At 37.8% G+C, this 19039-nt stretch overlaps 1 protein-coding gene across 2 annotated transcripts in view; it reads left to right on the top strand.

Annotated features, from left to right (window-relative positions):
- PLCZ1 (phospholipase C zeta 1) overlaps window positions 1-19039 on the top strand; it is a 47466-nt gene that overhangs the window by 24669 nt on the left and 3758 nt on the right. For both annotated transcript variants that reach the window (XM_027699719.1, XM_027699718.1), the window contains 4 exons: window positions 1810-1966; window positions 3596-3712; window positions 14072-14244; window positions 17252-17384. In XM_027699719.1, coding sequence (XP_027555520.1) covers window positions 1810-1966; window positions 3596-3712; window positions 14072-14244; window positions 17252-17384 — 580 coding nt within the window. The remainder of the gene's footprint in view (window positions 1-1809; window positions 1967-3595; window positions 3713-14071; window positions 14245-17251; window positions 17385-19039) is intronic.

Below are 19039 nucleotides of genomic sequence, written 5' to 3'. Positions count from 1 at the left end.
TATTTTGTTGGTCCCAAGGCCCTCCTGGAGCTATGTATGGAGAACACTTGCAGCATGTCCTGATGATGACAGACAGAGTTAACTATTTCTTCCTAAGTCCATCAGTCTATCTTGGAGATCTTGAAGAGTTCTCCCTCCCCTGTTTTCTTCTGTTCTGGATTTATGCATGAAATTAGGTGCACATTTCTGGTTGTGCTAAAACATTTTTCAACACTTAGAATAGAAAAGGTGTTTTTACATTTTTCATGGAGAGATTTGACATTAAGTATTATTTCTGAAAGAGAGAGCAAAAATTGGATGTGATCTTCTTTTTAAAAAGTCAAATTGAACTTAACTTATATTTTTAACCAAGTATAATTCTCTACCATGGGAATCTGGTGCATCATCAGGATTCAAACTGCTTTGTTCAAGTTTTTTAAGACATTAAGCTTCACTCTGTATCCAACCACTGTTCCACATCATGCTATAGTTACCTGAATGTGGGTAAACTGGCAGTGCTCCTCAGAGCCCAGTGTTCTTGCTGAGTGGCAGTGTTTCTTCTGTGTCCCTTCCCTTTAAACGATTTGATGGCCAAGATCTTTGCTTTTTTCTCTTTCCACCTGATAAAGAGAGATAGTAAGGAAAAATTCTGAGGAAGGATGGAGTCCTCTTTGAAGAGGAAAGGCCAACTTTCCAGATAATAGGGTCAAATATATTTGTAAGATCATGTCAGAGACCAGAAAAAACACCACGTACTCAAGAGCAGCAACAACAGGTATCTGGTCATGTTTCAGAGGCAGAAGAGAAAATGATTTCCAGGATTCCACTCCATTGGAGTATTTATCCTGAGGTCCCATAATGGGAGGGTGGGAGAGCATTGGAGTCCACAGCCAGGATACCCCAGTGATGCTGTTGGCTTTGCCAGTGTCCCTGCCTGCCACATCCAGAGAGTTGTGTTCTTCAGGACTTCTGTAGATTCCTATTGCTCCTCATGGGACATAGCCCCAGAATAATTAATGCACTTGAACTTTGCGTAGTTTAAGAGCCATGAGCAGGCAATCTCTATTATTTTGTCGGGTGAGGATTTGCCTTCAAAAGCTTTAATGCCTTGTAAACATTATGAACATCATCAGCTCTTTGCTGGGTAGTGCCCCTGCTTAGCTCACAAGTGGTGCTAAGCAAAAGGGTCACATAGCGCCTCACAGTGAGAGAGAAGACCCTGGTAAAACCTCAGTCCCTTTGCTTTAGCTCGCTTTGGTAATGGAGCAAGGCTAAACAAAGATTTTGGCAAAAGAACTTTCCGCCTTAATTAAGAAGAAAAGAGTTTTCCTAACTTCAGAAGGATGCTAGGAGGAATATTCCTATGACTAATTTGCTTGGCATGGTAAAATATCTTTCTGTTATTCTACATTTTGTAGTTGAGTTTATGCTATTGATCTTTTCTAGGACTTTATGCATTTCTGAATGTAAAGTTGGATGTATGTTTTAAATTAGTGGTGTTTAAAGCCATGAAAAATTATGTTAATTTACACACCAATCTCAGGATGAGGACAATTATAAAGCTATCCAAAAGAACATTGTACTATGCATTGGCAGCATCTCTCCATTCACCCTACAATTGCTGTGATAAACATGGACACAATAACCTTAATAATCTCTAACTGTATCAACTCTCACTATCAAAAGTCATAAATTCATTAACTGTAACACATTTTCTCATACTTTATTCATACAAAATGATAGTTTCTCTGAATTAAAGATAGTAATAATAATAATGAAATATGAAAATTGTGACTTTTTTTTTTCCATTATTTATATGATGATTATTAGGTGAAGAAGCCAAAAATTGCCATTGCATTGTCAGACCTTGTGGTTTATACCAAATCTTCAAAGTTTGTGAGCTTTGAGCATTCCCTAACGAATCAGAAGTGCTACGAAAATAATTCAATTGGAGAGGCTAAAGCACGAAAATTTGTAAAAACTTCAGGTAATTTAGTTTGATTTAATCGGCTAAAAGTTACATTGTTGCTAGGGCTCACTGTCAAGGCATTGGAAGGGTTAAAATTTTATGAAGCACATACTGTCCGATTTTATTTGATTGTTTTTATAATACTGTTTTAGAAATGTCCTTTGCACTGCATTTTGTTTCAGTTAGTTTTGTGAGGAAAATTGAAATTCAACTTTCTTTTAATTTCACATGGCTTTATAAGAGCAAATATTAACATAGTCTATAAAATATATGGCTACCTTTTGATTCATTGTTTTCTGCATCAAATAATTTAGACGTTACAGTCAATACTTGAAAACACGTGGAATAGGTTTCACACTCCCTTCCATGTCTGGTCTCAGCACTCACTGGAGCTGGGGTATGGACCCCCCCCGGCTTTGGGAAGAGCTGCAGATAAGACTGACAGAATGGATAAATCCCAGAGAAGGGAATTTGCTCCATTGGACCAGACCTTCCATACCAGCCAAGTTGGGTTATTCAATACCCATTCTGTGTTGGAGCATCTCCATTTGGTGCAGTCACTACAGTGCAGGCTCTGCTGTTTGAACTCCAGCTGCCTGCCAAGAGCCTCGAGGGAGTGTTAAGGACAGAGATCAGTGGCCATGACAATGAATCTGCCACATGCCCGTTCACTCAGGTCCAGCCCAGCTGCCACCCACTGCTTTGTGGAGGTGATTCAGTGGTTGGTTGGGTGAATGGTGCTGAACAGCATCAAAACAAGTAGGATTTTGCCAACAGACAGTCCTCTCTGGCTCCTCTGGCAATCCAGTGAACATAAAAGTAGTGATGTTGAAAACAAACAAACAAAAAAACCCAGCCAAAACCCCACCCAAAGAAGCAACAAACCAAACAAAAACCAAACAAAAAAACCCCCAAAAATAGGGTTAAAGGAGGATGGAAAGGATCAGGGTGGAAAGTGAAAAACCTTTTGTTTAATTACTAAAAGGAATCGTTTAGATAGAAGTCATCTGAAGTTTCCCACATGGGAGTACTTTATGCCTACATATGAGGAGGGAGGGAACACTGTTAGCAGGAAGAAAACCAACCCATTTACTATCTTCTGAAGCTCGTAAAAGAACCATTTAAGTGTCATTTAAAAGTGTGCTCTGCACTGGTCTTGATATTCTTCAGTCATTTTATTAATCCTCAGAACAGTAAACAAGTTAAGATCATCTTGGGGTGATTTTTTTTCCTATTGAGCTACTAAAGAATGAGGGGGCTTTTTGAGCACTTTCCTGTTTTGTGTCTTAGTTTTCCATGAGAACACAGTGGGCATTTGTGTAAAAATCATATATTTACCTAGCAAAGATGTGAAGAAACAGAATATTTCAGTGAAGGAATGATTCTCGGTTATTAAACTTTTAAAAAAAGTCTACATTTACACAGCAATATGATTCAAATATTGAAGTTTTAAAATAGGATTTTAGCTGTATCTTGGAATGGTATATTAATACATAATACATATATTAATGTTAGAATACACTGTTATGATACTGAGTTAAAAAAATTGCTGGATCAGATTATTGTATTTTTATTGTTATTTATTTGAATGGACTCTTTTTAATAACAAAGTTTTTCTTATCAAGCTTTTATCATTCTGTTTTTAAGCTAAAGAGTTTATTTCACATACTACAAGATTTATTACAAGAATCTACCCGAGAGGAACAAGAATGACCTCTTCAAATTATAATCCTCAAGAGTTCTGGAATGTGGGGTGTCAAATGGGTATGTTTGTCTGCAGAGACTGTTGCATTCATGGCTTTACAGATACAAGAGGTTTTTTGCTTCCTGGAGTACTTTTCTTGTTATGCAAGTTACATATTTTCCCCCACTGGCATCAGTTTCATTTTGTGTTATATAAACTTCTCCTTCAGCCCACATATCCTAGCAATTTTTCATCCCCAGTAATTATAAATATCACTTTGTGTTAAATAGCTGTATCTTATCCCAAACATCTCATTTATTATATTTTATTAGTTTATTTAGTTTGTTACTAATTTATTTAAACGATACAACATTTTTAAGTTTCCATTACACAGCAGTGGAAGTCTCTTCTGAAGGATCTGTGGGTTTTCAGTGGCTTTCTGTGACTGAAGTTGCACAGATACAGGAAATGTGGGCACAACAATTAATAGTGGTGCCAAGAATTCCCAGAATAGGATATGGTACTGCAAGGAGGCACTCAAACACTACTGCTCAGCACAATACCCAGGTACAGCTGGGAGCTGCTGGGAGTCTCCAGTGTTCGTACAGATGCAACATAAATTTAGCATCTTAATTTCCAGTACGAAGCTCCCTGAACAATGAAATAACAATAATTCCTGCTTCTCTTCATTTTAAGTTATTAATTTGAAACTGATAAAAATAAGCACGACTTCTGTACTCAGCAGGCTTCGAGAAACCTCTCACCTGTAAGCATTTTCCCCTTTTTAATGGCTTTAGAGACATTGCCTTCATCTCTTTGTTCTTCCCTTTAAAAGATTCTCATTTACAGAATATTTTTATATATCTGTCTGCTACACCTTCTTCAGCCTTAGGTAAAGTAGGGAACAATATTTTTTGCATCCACATATATATTCTGTCTTTTATTCCGAGTCTATGCCAAGGACACCTGAGGGAGGCTCTGGGGTGAGCAGGGCAGTTTGCCGTAGGCTCCCAGTTTTGAGAGGTGAAAGGTATGGTCTCACCTTGTTACATTAAAATACTCATCCAAGGACAGGCACAGATTTCACTTTGCCTGTAGGGCCCCGAAGCTGATGTCACCCTTGTTCCAGGCTGTCTTTTTCACTTGTTTTTTTTCTCAGCTCCAAAAATATCTTCTGTGGCAAGTTACCTTCTCCAAAATGTTGTTAACGGTGTGCAATTTCCACTCAATCATGCACAAATGTATTATTTATTGTTTAACCCCCTGATGTATTCTCAGCTATGCTCTTACAGTTCAAGAACTTAGAATGAGCACTGTATATACTATCCCCATTGCTATTAAACACTAGTAAGTTTGTTTTGTGCTTGGAGGAAGCACTGTCCAGAGGTCCTTAATTTAAAATTCAACTAATCTCCCAGGCTTATCATGCTGCAGTTTACTAGTTTTCTTTCTAGCCTGTAAATCTCCATACTTATCTCTGCAAAAAAATATCCATTTGTTAGATCTCAGACAGAACTGAAGTCTTTCAAAGTTACTGTTTACTCAGAGTTATACTTTAAAGAAAAGTCATTCTAAACAATAGTATGCAAAACATATGATTTTTGGTGTATAGGGGTTTGGGGCCCTTCCTGGAAGAATGAAAATATGCAGGAAGTGGTTAAATCTGCCCTCTTGGTCCCTTCATTTGCATCTTTATTTAAAAAAAAAAATCTCATGGGAATATGCTGATTTAAACAATTCTACATATATGTTATTTCCAAACCATGTTAGATCTATTCCTAATTCCCTAATCTGTTTTAGATAACCGTTTGGCAGAAATATAACTGCTCTTCACAATGTATGTCCCAGAGGGAATCTCAGTGAATCTTCTGCTGATGTCCTTCCACCGACTTGACACAGACCTTCTAATTTTTATGTCTCTCCTTTGTCTGCATAGTCCACATGCCCTTCCTGTCTCCCTGCCATTGCACTCTACATCCCATGCACAGAAGTAATCCCTCCAGATCCCCTCTACCACTTCCCTAAAACTGTTCACAGGACTCTCAGATTTCTCTTGTGGCACCTATTCCCCTTCTTCAGCTCCTTTTACCCTCCCCGCACCTGCTAGCTTAAGTTCCTTTAACATCCATGACTCTTCTGGCTGGGCAAAGAAAATATATTAGGTTTTGGTCAAACCTACATATAATACTGCCTGCCAGGCCTCTGCATCATGAGATGAGAGCTGAGCTATTCCTTCACTTCTCTTAGTGATCGACCCAAAACAGTGCTCTTCTATGTACCTTGCCAGCAATTTTCCCTAAATTGCCTGGAACATATTAACTTGGAGCAGTCTGGCACTCAGCTAAAGCAGGATGAAATGGTCCAACAGGCTCAAGATTTGTTGAGGCTGAGGACGAGACATGTAATTGTGTAAACCTAGTTTCCAGGGGAAGGCAAGTTAAAAACCCCAGTTAAGAGTACAGAGTTTCCACAAAATTGCTTTGGGATATCACTGTGCAGTCCATGTCCATTCTCTGAAAATTGAGACTCATAAGAGAAGGATAGGTTTTGTGAACAAAGAGGTCTTATGGAGAAAAAAACCCCTTTTAATAGTCTATGGAAAATTAGTATGCCTCCTGCATACAACTGCAGTGTGGCACTGGAAAGAACTGGTTTGGTGTATCCATAGCTCATTTTTATGTAGTAAATAAAATGAATGTAAAGATTTATGCAGGGAAAGAAAATTAAGGACAGTTATTTAAATAAACATATATCAGTTGAATTATATTGACTGAAAAAAGCAGAGCAAAAAATCCAAAACATAAGAAAGCTTCAGCGAAAATAAAAATAGAAAGACTTAAATATCCTTTTGAATATGGTCTTTGCACGCAGTATGAAACATTATCCATGTATCAAAACACTCTACAGGAATCACCAAAGCATGTCATAGGTTTTATGAGAAAGCCATGGTATGGCAGGTACAGAATTTTGTATCAGAAGAGGCCACATAGAGCATCTGCTTTCTGGAGCACTCATAAAAATTTGTATGCTACTGTGAAAGTTCCTCTACTTGTATGATGGATTTTTTTCTTATTCTAGGCTTTGTTTTGGTCTGTGACATTGAAATGTATCTTGGCAGTTTTGTCCCATCTGTTTTGTGGCTTAATCTTGTGTGCAATAGTATGGTAAAAAATAATTCATAAAAAGAGGAGTGATAAAAAGTTCTCTAACTAGTTCTGATTTTAACCTCTGAAGCTACCTAGGGAAAAGAAACCCGCTTATTTACATCTTGGTGTGCCTCACCTTTGCAACTTAAAATGACTGAAGTCTGACCTTGCTTGGGTTCTGTATCAATACCTATATTATTACTTTCTTACTAATATGGTTTTAACAGTCCAAAATTTCCTCTTTAGGAGGTGAAAACTAGGTCTATTACAACCTGGCTAATGAACTCAACTGATGCATTTCCCCTACTTCATTTTCTAGGCAAGGGGGATCTTCTTGAAGGTGTTTTAACCTGCTTGACAGGGGAGCCCACACACAATCTTGGAGGGCCACGCGTTGTTTTTGGTCGAGTTCATACGACTCTCTTTCTAACATTCTTTCCCCTTCTATGTTTTCCATATCCTCCAACTGCTGCAGAATAGTCTCCACACAACTATTGTAAATCTTCCTAAATATTGATGAATAATGTGTTGTGTAAAGATAATACTGAGATGCCAAAGAAATAAGTGTGTTTATTATGTAGTTGGAAAAAATTCCAACACCTGTAATAGGCCACACAGCCATCCTGGTTTATGGACCTCCCCAAAAAGATTGCTTTGCTTCTTACTGTCCATAAGTCCTCAACCCAATGGGACAGCTATTAGAATTGCAAACTCCAGGGATATGATTAATTTAATGCTTCCACTAAGGACCCATTTTTTTATATGTTGCCCATTAAACTTCGTTGATTTGATCATCACAAGCTGTGGTGGGGCAGTTAACTCAGGTGTAGACATGTACAAGTTAGGTGGGACAATATCATTCAATATATGAAGCTCCCTAAATGTACTCAGCTTTTCTTTGGAATGGCTCCGAGGTCTGGGAGTTGTTTTGAATTATGGTTACATGTTTCTCCTGCAGAAATGTGTCTACTGTCAGGTTTATGAGAAAGCTCTTGGGCTGCTCTGTAGCCTGTTTATTTTTAGACAGCTTGGTGTATGTAATAGACACTGGAATTTCACTTAAAAGCAAGAAACATTGAATTTAATTTTATCAGTTTTTTCCAGCTACCTTCACTTCAGGCAACCAGTAGAATAGTAAACCATATATCTGAAATCCAGTAAATTTTAAAGAAAGATGGAAAAAAGTGGAAGGAACACATATACCTCTGAAATCTTTGCTGATCTTATTTTAAACTCTGTGTCAGTGAGTCAGACTAAAACAGGAAAAGGAAGCCGGTAAAATACACTGTTCTGCCAAGAATCACAAGTTAAAAAAAATTTAAAAATTATTTTGTCAAAGTATCTGTTTAATGATGAATGAAATCAGTTAAATGACAACTAAAAGATGCTCAGACTTACACTGACATGTAACTTTCAGACTGACACATCCAATAGATAGCAAAAATCAATTTAGATTTTAGATTTGGTAATTTATCAGAAATGCTTTAGGTACTTCTCCCATGAGAACCTCACAAGACAGGATCCCTAATTGAAACCACTCACGGATATACATGGACAATGGATGATTTTTAATCACCCGACATCTTTTTGTCCAGTAGAACTACTTGTAATTATGTCGGAACAATGTCAGCAATTATGAACTGTAGGGCTGAATTCTTAACATTTCTAATGACAGCGCCTTTAGAGCAAAAGTATTGAATTGAATTGGTTCAATGACAATTAAAAAAAAGACTGACTGCCCATTCTAAGTGTGTTATGTCAGACAGTTATGCATTTACTCAGTTCTCAGAAGAGTAGTTACTCTTACCGTGGCAGAATCCCTCATGTTGTAGTCATTCAGAAATTAAGTGTCCATAGAATAAGAGCAACCATTTCAAAATACATCAGTGACAAATAAAGCCAGAACTTATAATTAAGCTTAACAATATTAGGAGTCTGAATACCTAAAGCCCAATTTTATTCTGTAAGGAGAAGGAAAAAATACATACAATCTGACGAATTTTTTTGATCAGAAAAAGAGATGAGAATTTGTGTGCCAAAATTTATACTGTCCATTTAAGCCTGATCTGTGTTGCAAGGGAACCGATCACTATGCTTTTTTTTTTTTTTTTCTGGTAGGCTAAAGTCCTTGTTCATAAAGTTTGGGTGGGATCTCACCTATTCACAAGTTTGGCAAGAGGGCTAAAGCTGCATGAAGATTTAGAAAAATTAAAAAGCTCAAGGCAAAAGGGATGCTGAGGACACTTAAAAGACTGACTTTGGACAGGATGTCCTCAAGCCTGAATTAAGTCCCCAGAGATGGCAGTGGGGATCAGAGTGACATGTCAAGACAAGACCAAACCAGCAAGCAATGCTAGGAGCCATCTGAGGAGGCTGCTGTAGTTTGGCAAAGAGGCTTGCTTATGCTGCAAGTCTTTCTACTTTCTCAGAAAGAACCAGTTAAAAATGGTGCTTAAAAAAGACCATTTTCCCTGGTTTCTGCTCTGACCACTTGGTGATAGAGCACATTATCTTCCTTACACCTGCTGTTAGTGAGAAAGGTTTATAGGGTGCTACATATGCATTGCATTTCTCCTATGCAGACTCATCAGACTGCATGTTAGATTTAGTATATTGAAAATAGTATTCAAAGGGCAATATTATTTGTACTTGAGCACATTGTGATAGTTAATGCTTGCACAAGACTTAGAAATTGGTGTTGTATTTATCATTCAGATGATGATGGTTTTATGTTTTAGTTTGACAGAATTTGTTTACTAGTGATGAGATCCCATTGCTGTGTAGTCTGCTTCCATTAAATTAATGCTTGCCTCCTGGTATATGGAGCAAGTGACAATTTGTCATCATGTTACAGTTTATTCTTCCTTCAGGTGTCTTCAGTTGATTTTAATGCAATCTGATGACTGAATATCCTCTCTTTGCATCCAGATTTTGAGTGAACTCATACTGGTTTTAAAAGCCACTTTCATCCCGCTAAAAAAAGGTCATGTGGAATACCCAGCCACGTGAGAACTTAAAATCACAGAATGGTTTGGGTTGGAAGGAACCTTAAAGATCATTCAGTTCCAAGCTCCCTACCATGGACAGGGACACCTTCCACTAAATCTGGTTACTCAGGGCCCTATCCAACCTGGCCTTGAATATTGCCAGGGATGGGGCCTCTACAACTTCTCTGGGCAGCCTTGGTAGCCATATACACCCTTTGTACTCTGGGCAGCCTGTTCCAGTGCTTCACTACCCTCAGAATAAAGAATTTTTTCCTAATACATAATCTAAACCTGCTCTCTTTCGGTTTAAAGCCATTCCCACTTGTCCTGTCACTACATGCCCTTGTAAATAGTCTCTCTCCATCCTTCTTGAACTTCTGACATATTTCTCTACATTTGGGCAGTGATGGATTGGGTGCAGCTGTGAGCTGCATGTGAGAAGAAAGGATAGACTGTCAATGCCCAACTGGGAGTGCTAATGTGGAATGAAAGCAATGTCTTCAAATCCAATCATACAGATCATCTCAAAACCAATGGCAATGTACCAGATCATTAGGATATGGTCCTGTTTTCACCAGCGTTTCCCAGTCTGTGTGGAATTCATCTCAAATTTTAAACATTTAAGGCACAGAATTGCATTTTATTCATTGTGAGTGGCCCGTTTTAAGAACAGAGACAACTGGAAAGAGCTGAGGGGATGGCAACAAGGCTGACAAAAGGGTTGGAAGTGTGATCTATTATATTTCTTTAGACTTAAATGAGCGAGGTAAATCATGGAGATAGGAACATTGGCAATGAATGGTTTTTACATATGATATTGTTTGAAACCACATAAAATTTTGAGATGCGTTTTAAATGGCATAAAATGCAATTAAGTAACTCATTTTAAGAAAAATTGGTGACAAATGTGTCCTTAGCCATTTTAAAATCTTCCCTTTTAAATGGAGAAAATACACTAAACGTTATGTAAGTAATATAGCTGATAGATCCAGGCAGCAAAGAATAAAAAATAAAAAATTACAATTTTAAAGTCCCAGCAGGACTATTAATTGAGAGGCAGGATCACAGACAAAAGATGTGCAGTTTTCCTCAACTGCCTTCAAATCATAGTTACAGGGCTCATTTTGGTTTTAAAAAGCTTTTGCTTTTAGTCTATAAATCGTCTTGAATGGTAGTGCTTATGGAATGTGCTGTATCTGAATATTTAGAAGGTTGTTAGTGCTGCTATTAGTTGTGGGACTGACTTTAGTTAACTCCTTGTGATACAGAGGGTTTTGGTCAAATATACCCTTTGTATTCCTCTGTGCAGTGTGGATTGTTTCATCTTTTGGAGCCAGGCAATTTCCTAACTTCCATGTGCTAGATGAAATTATTTACATTTGGGGCCTACTGGGACAGCCATGGAAGCTTTGGTACTTTGCAAGATGACTTGAGTATGAAATACTCTGATCTGAAGGAGATTTGGCCATGTGGTTCCAGGGAGACAGATCCATTTCAGGTGCAGGAATCACACTGAGGAATTCCTTTGCTCAGGTTGTCCTCCAAGACCATGTTTTGCTTTGCTGTTTTGATTTTGATGTCAACATTAAAAGGCTTTCAGAGCTTAATGAAAGGACTGAGGAGAAAGTTAAATGTACACAGTGCTAAACTTCAGGTATCTGTATTTCCCCATGAAAGCCATATATTAAGGTGATGTACTGCTCAAATGGTTTAATTGCAAGAACATTTAGGCTTCTTTCCAAAAGAAATTGTCAGTTTAAAGCTCTCTTCATACATGCCTTAAATTTCTACTGTTTCATAAAACAACAGTACAAAGGATGTTATTGACAGTTCTGCTCTTGAATTCAGCAAAACCGAAATGAAACACTGGGTAGAAATTCGGTCTTCCTTGCAGAAAGATGTTGCTAAGCCCACACTGCTAGACATAGGCTTTAGTTTATGATCCTTCTCATTTCTCAAGAAGTGTAAGGATTATAATTAAAAAGAAAAACTGTGCATCAACAATACACCATAAAGCGGTGTCCTGGGAGGCCCCAAGCAGCTGCAAACCTTGCAGTTTTAGTAGAGGTGTGGATCTCAGAGAATAGGATGCAAAATTTCACATTCCCTTAATCACCCTAAAACTTGCAATGCCAAGAAACCAGTAGGTAAATTAAAACTACTGTTCTGTGTGTCTTTAACTTATTTGAGGTAAAATTAAATTAAGTGAAAACATAGTGTTGATGTTTGAAGATATGAATCCATAATAACATTGCCCTTCACATGTGTTGCAAAAGTAATTTTCCTCATATGATGACGTGTGAAGTATTCTCCTTTGCTTGTTTCTGTTGTTACATCAGATTTTCCTGCTTAGTAGCCTATAAAACTTGGCAAATTTAGCAATAGCCTCATTATGTGCAATCATGTAATTTGTTTCATCGTGTGGAAGCTGCTATTTGAAGCTACGACTGTTCAATTTGCCTAATTTCAGCTACACTTTTTAAACCACATTTTCTGAGTATGGCCTAGGAATCATCTATGAACTGAGAGACCTTGAGTTATCTCTAGATCACACCAGGGCCCAGACTTCCAGGGCCCTCGGGGTTGCAGCTCTGTAGCATCATTGCACAGCTTGAGTCAATGTATTAAGATATGACAAGCATCATATAGCACCACATTTGGGGCTGTTTCTGGATGATGTGTTGACTCATAAAAAACAAATTGTGAACCACTGCCAAAACAATACCAGGAGAATACTTACCCTGTTTTAAAGAAGCCAATGGTGTGCAATGGGCAATATGAACACTTTGAACTTTGATTTCTATTGTCAAAGGTAAAATAAAGTTCCTTTGCATATTGACACAAAATTTATCTCTACATTTACATTAGCATTTAGTTCAAAGCAGGAATGCATGTTGTGTTTTGTCATTGTTGTTTTGGGTTTTTTTTGTTTGTTTGAGGTTTTTTAGGCAAGATTTCCAACTGTTCCTACTTGTTGCATGTTGGTTCATGATGCAGAGCAATCTCAGGTAGCACAGATAGGACTCCTTTCAGATGAACTAGATGATGCACATGGGGAGCACTTGGTGTATTCCAGCCATTGGTTTGTTTTGAGGCCATGGAACCAGGCTAGAGCTCTTCTGAAGTAACCCCACCAAAAACATGTGTAGTGCAAACACCAGGCCCATAGCACGAGCTGCTTCATTCCTCTTTTGTCATTTACTACACAACATTTTAAAAGGATCATCAAAGCAGTGAAGAAACAAATAATTTTTGCGGTGAAAACATTTTGTGCATTTTCCACATCAGATGAGGATTTTTGAATTGAGTCAAATCTTCATTCAGTACATTTATATTATTTCATTGGAACATCTAATAACATCTTCTTCCTGAATTATGAGGACTCACTTAAACTGCTAAAGTCTTCCTTCTTTTTTTCTTACCAAGCCATCAAGTAAATGACTTTTTATTCTTTTCTATTTAACATGTCATGTTATCACTTTGCTGATTTGACTTCTGCATTTTCTATTTTGAATGTGACAGGAAGCTCTAATGTACTGGAATAGGGGAAATGTCATTAAACAGGTCTAGTTCAATGTTGGCTTTATCTCATGAATGACAATATCCTGTTGACGAGACGTGTATTGTATTATTGCTGCTGCAGCAAACCAGGAATGTTTTGAACTGCCAAGGAAAGGAAAATCTGTCAGGTGTATTCTGAATATAATCACCAATACTGGAGGATTAAGCTTGAAGAGAGTGTGCTCATGTAAATTTAAGAACACTTTTAAAATTGGTTCTATAAACTTATATGTATTTTCACTGAATATTCTAACTCTAAGATAAAGCTTCTTGGTCTTCTGGGTGACATGTTTTTGTGATGAATTCTGCACCATAACTAAGGTTAGATACAATCCTATAGTTTTACCTTCTGCACCAGAACTTTGTTAGCAAGTTTGGGGTGCAGGGTCTTGCTGCTGTAGAGAAACTAGTATGTGAATTTAGTTCTCATAGAAGAAAAGATGTCTCCTTTCATATTCTCCAAGGTCTAATTTAGAAAGAAAATGGAAAACACATGACATACTGCAATGTAAAAAAGATCTATAGGGTAATTCTTAAAATGTGGTGCAGTTCTAAATAGTGCACTGCTTTTGTGTGTGAACAATTCATTATTGAATGCTGCTAAATTTAAGAGAAATAACAGGAACTTACAGATGAATCGAAAGATATACCTACTTTAACTCCATTTGCACTTTTTTTTACTATTTGCTTTATAAAATGGTCTCAAATCTAATTCACTAAAATCAATATTTATCCAATTTTACAGTGGCCTTAAACTTCCAGACACCGGGAACACAAATGGAATTGCAAGATGGAAAATTCCTAGACAACGGTGGTTGTGGCTACGTCCTGAAACCCGAGTTCTTGAGAGATCGCAACACAACGTTTACACCAAAAAATGTGGGAGCATACAGTAAACCAATGTCTCTGTCAATAAGGGTAAGATTATCTAAAAATGAGAAAACAAACATTATGTAGTTCAGATGTATTTGTTATCTATTATCGATTTCTCATCTTATCCCCATTTCTGGTTGTTGGGAAGTTTAATATTGTTTTTTAACAAGATGGTAAAACTCTCATACAGTATCTATTGCTGCTTGGGTGCTTTCCCATTTGCAGTTCACTCATGTTTGCTAAAATATGTAGGTGTTCAGAGCTTGTAGGAGTTTGTAAAAATACATGATTTTTTCCTGGTGTTGTGTACAGAAATATAAACAGTGTAGCTGACAAAGGGACTGGTCGGTTGTGCTTGTGGAGACTGAACTCTGAAAACTCAGAAATCAAATGTGCCTTTTTGGTGTTTTTTTTCCTTTAATTATTAATAATACCATACGTACTGTTATAATGTTAACTGACAAATAGTAATATTTAAAGATACGATAGGAAGCTTTATGCTTCTTTTAAGTTTCATTATCTTCCTGTTCATACATGAAAGACTATTTATCATCCTAGAATAATATAAATAAGTGTGAAGAGGGATGAATTAATAAGCCTTTGAATTATTTCTACTTCTCCCAAATTAAAATATTCTAAAAATATTAGAAATACATGTCATTTACAAATAATGGGTTAGAAAAACCCTTTTTTTGAGGTCAAGTAGATGTTTTATAATTGTTCACTGGCTAGAAAACTACCTTTTCCCAATGAAAAATTGATATTTCTGATTACACAGTACACTACTTGCATAAATGCCATTTAATTAGCATAAAATTAGTGTATAATTGGTATTTTGTTTCTTTCAGAGAAATAAAGAGTGGAGATAAAACATTAGTTAATAACAATTATGAAGTACTTACATAATGCATGAACCTAATCAAGACCATTTTAGTGTCCTGACAGTGAGCATACCAATTGTGAATAGACATTGCTGAATGATTTCAAGCAGCCAGGCAAATACCTCAATTATTTTAGCCCTTATTTGTATAAAGCAGGAATTAATTAAGATGAGCAGAACTCCCCAGTTGTAATGCAGGAGACAGACAAATTCCTTGACAATGGGAAGTAAATGCCTGAGTGTGAGAGAAGCTGGAAAAGAGAAAGGCAGCTTTTTAGGCTGAGGGCACAGGCTGAGATTACAGGCTGGGTGGTGCAGGCTACAGAGGAGCAATGGCATCCCACCTGCTGAGGGACTGCAGGGGACAGGGAGCTCCATTCACAGAGTCAGCAGCAAAACCCAGGAAATGGTGGTTGAAGACAGAAAGAATCAGGAGCAGGAGTCGAAGGAGAAGCGGTTTCTGCTGAGAAAGAGTTACTACCTTGATGAGTAGAGAAATCACTTAACAGAAGGCAAAGATATAAAACATATAGGGGCCAAATCTCTCAGAATGACTGGGAATGAATCAATCAATGAAGAACAGAATTGAACAGAAAAATCACAGAGGGCCTGATTTTACAGAATTCAACATCCCTCTTAAGCTTATGTACCACAATTCCCATCAACAAGAAACATATAGCCCTTGAAGGACAAATACAGATATTCAAGGTGCTTCATAAGGAGACTACTGAGCCCAACATTTTTTACTACTCTCTGTGTGTCTGCTTCACCTTGGGTCTCAAAAATTAATTGGATTTATGGATCTAGATCACTGTGTGCTGGAAAGAGCTCACTCTTTTCCCACCCCATGGGGGACTTAGACTGGGTCTAGCAGTGAGGTAGGAGTGTGATGCAGGCCTTGGCCAGTGGGGCTGCATTTTCATCATGACATTCAGGACATGGCAAGGAACCTCCCCAGGATCTAAGTGGGCACCCCATGAGTGATTGCAAAGTTTTCTAGCAAAGGTAGTAGCTACTTTTTAGGAAGAAAGGGGACAGCATCAGTGTGTGCTAAGCCACTGCTCCTCAATATGTCAGGCTAGAAGTTTTCTTGGAGCAAGGTGTTACAGAAAATATTTAAGCAAAAGGTGGAATTTGTGGGGTTTGATTTTCTGGTTGTTGACAGGGGAATAAGAATCTCTGTCACGAGTTTTGATGCTTAGTCCCGATGCCAGGATCAGGAGTCATATCTTTCACCAAGGCTTGCAGGGTTGTATCTCTCTATTGATACATTCCATACATCGATTTCTAAAAAGCAGATTATGCACAGATGGTTATTCTCTCCTAGGTGTCCTGAAATACAGGTAGAAAGCACACAATGAAAGTTGTGACTTTCATGAATCCTTTCTTAGGCTGGGTGCCAGATTACAGGGCAGTCTGAGGCAAAATTTCTAGGTAGCTAACTAAATTAAGGAGAAAAACATCAGGGAGCTTACTAAATGCAGAGGTTTTATGTATTACTATGCAAGAGAAGGAACATAGGTGAGGCAGTCTGCTACATACCCTGTAACACAATGCTGATGTCACCATGGGTGTTAATGCTGGTCCACCAGACACAAATTGGAATTCAAGAGCTTGGTATCAGAAAATGCACAGAAATCATGAAACTGATTCCTCCAACATTATTATTTTGCATGTTAACAAAATATAATATTTATGTCTAGCTATTGAATCAAAATTTAAACCTGAAAATTATTATTTAGAGCATGATATCAGATTTTTTTTTTTTTTAACAATGAGGGTGGAAAAACACTGGAACAGGTTGCCCAAAGAAGTGGTAGGTGCCTTGTCCTTGTCAACATTTAAGATCAGATTGGACGGGGCTCTGAGCAACCTGATCTAGTTGAAAATGTCCCTGTTCGTTGCAGGGGGGGTTGGACTAAATGACCTTTAAAGGTCTCTTCCAAGCCAAACCATTATGATTCCATGAAAGTACAAAAAAATTAAATGGGAAGGATCATATTCTTGATTTCCTTGTGTTTAATATATATTTTTAGAAGAGTTTATGGCTGGTATATGCTATTTACAGTAGTTTCTTATGAAAACAGCTATTTCTACTCTGGCTACTATTTGGCTACTATATATAATTGATTCTTAGAGTTATTTCAATCCATTACAACTTTAATTTTCCAGCTCATCAGTGGTCATCAGTTACCACCCAGCAGCCTGTCGAAGACTAACAAAGCTGACCCTTTAGTGCAGATAGAAATCTATGGTGTGCCAGAAGATCAAGCAAAAAAGAAATCTAGTGTTGTAAAAAGCAATGGTGAGCATCAGTCTGATTCTCTTGACTGTGAACAAAGCACAATAGTATTTTATAGGGAATTACCAGTTTTGCATCCCAGGGCATTGGTATTAACTTAATGAAACTTCAATTATTTCTCTCTAGACTAGAATCTTTTGGCACAAAATTTGTAGCAGAAGTTCGTTCTATGTACCATTTGTGTAGATTAGTAGGTTCTGGAAGCACAAATTCCTAGTTAGGAGCACTCTCCTAATGGAAGATGGAATTGTTTTTATACCCTACTGTCACCCTGGACAGCCCCACAGAGCTGCTTGCCCACTCTCCCCCAGTTGGATGGAAGAAAACTCTTGGGTTGAGATAAAGACAGTTTAATAGGTAAAGCAAAAGCTGCACATGCAGGCAGAGCAAAATGAAGAATTCATCCCCCACTTCCCAAGAGCAGGCAGATATAGAGCCATTTCCAGGAAAACAAGGCTTTGTTATGCATTATGGTTACTTGAGAAGGCAGACACTGTAACTCTGAACATCCTCCATTCCTCCCTTCCCCCAGCTTTCTTTTCCCGAGCATGATGCCGTATGGTCTGGAATATCACTTGGGTAGTTGGGGTCAGCTGTCCCCACTGTGTCTCCTCTCAACTTCTCGTGTACCCCCAGCCTGCTCGCTGGGATGGGGAGGGTGTGTTGCAGCACGAAAAAGACGGGTCCTCGACACTGTCCAAATCCTGCTCAGCAATAGCTCAAATGTTGGTGTGTCATCAACACTGTTTTGATCCAGAACATAGCACCATAAGGGTTGATATGAAGCAAATTAACCAGCCTAAATCAGTACACTAATTGGTATATTTAAAGACTTTTTTTTCTGAAGAAACTGCCGTAGCTTCATCACTTAGCTCGTATGAAGCTTCTAGTAGGAGTAGTCCCTTAATTGCTTGACAGGTGAAGTGTGTACTCTTTGTAGCTGCCTTCAAGCACTCCCTTATCTTTATCATATAGATCTTCTTGATGTCTCAGACTACAAGTTGCCTGTGATCTTCCTTCTCCTGTACTTCTGTCTTCTATATTTTTTTCCATTTCCTTTTTTATAGATGGATGCTGTTTTAAATCAGCCCCTGAATTTCTTTTCTCTGTATGATCATTGCTCAAGACAAAGCAACCCCCTCCTGTTCCACATCCTCTTTTTGTATTTCTAGTCTAGCAAATGTTTTACTACCTGAATTTATTTAGCTCCTACCTCATTTCCAGCACTGTAAAAAGAGAAACTTCGGCAAAAGCATGAAACTATATGTCTATATAGACATATAGTTCCTATATGTCTATAGGAAAATTTAAGTTAAGCAGAGGCTCTTAACCTGGCTATTTTGCTCTTCTAAGAGATGACATTGACTTTGTTAGGCTTTTGTTTTACAGTATGATAATCCATGACAAATTCTTAGGAAGGGGCTGGCCTATATACTGTAAAGAAGTCACAAGCTGTTTAAGTTTGTTTCATTCTCAGAGCTTCCCACTGAGAGTTTTAACTCTATAATCTATACAAAAGATGTGATCTATGTACCCCCGCAGTCAGTGGGAGTCTCATCATTTATTTAAATGGGCACAGAAATCTAGGGAAGAAGAATGAACCCTCACCAGTTCAGACTAGTGACAGCAGATAGAATAATTCAGTTATTAACTAGAAA

This window comes from Neopelma chrysocephalum, unplaced genomic scaffold (genome assembly GCF_003984885.1).
Source record: "Neopelma chrysocephalum unplaced genomic scaffold, ASM398488v2 Primary Assembly neopelma1_139, whole genome shotgun sequence".
NCBI classification, from domain to species: domain Eukaryota; kingdom Metazoa; phylum Chordata; class Aves; order Passeriformes; family Pipridae; genus Neopelma; species Neopelma chrysocephalum.
The sequence above is the reverse complement of the archived record's forward strand: the minus strand, read 5'-3'. Positions and strand labels throughout refer to the sequence as shown.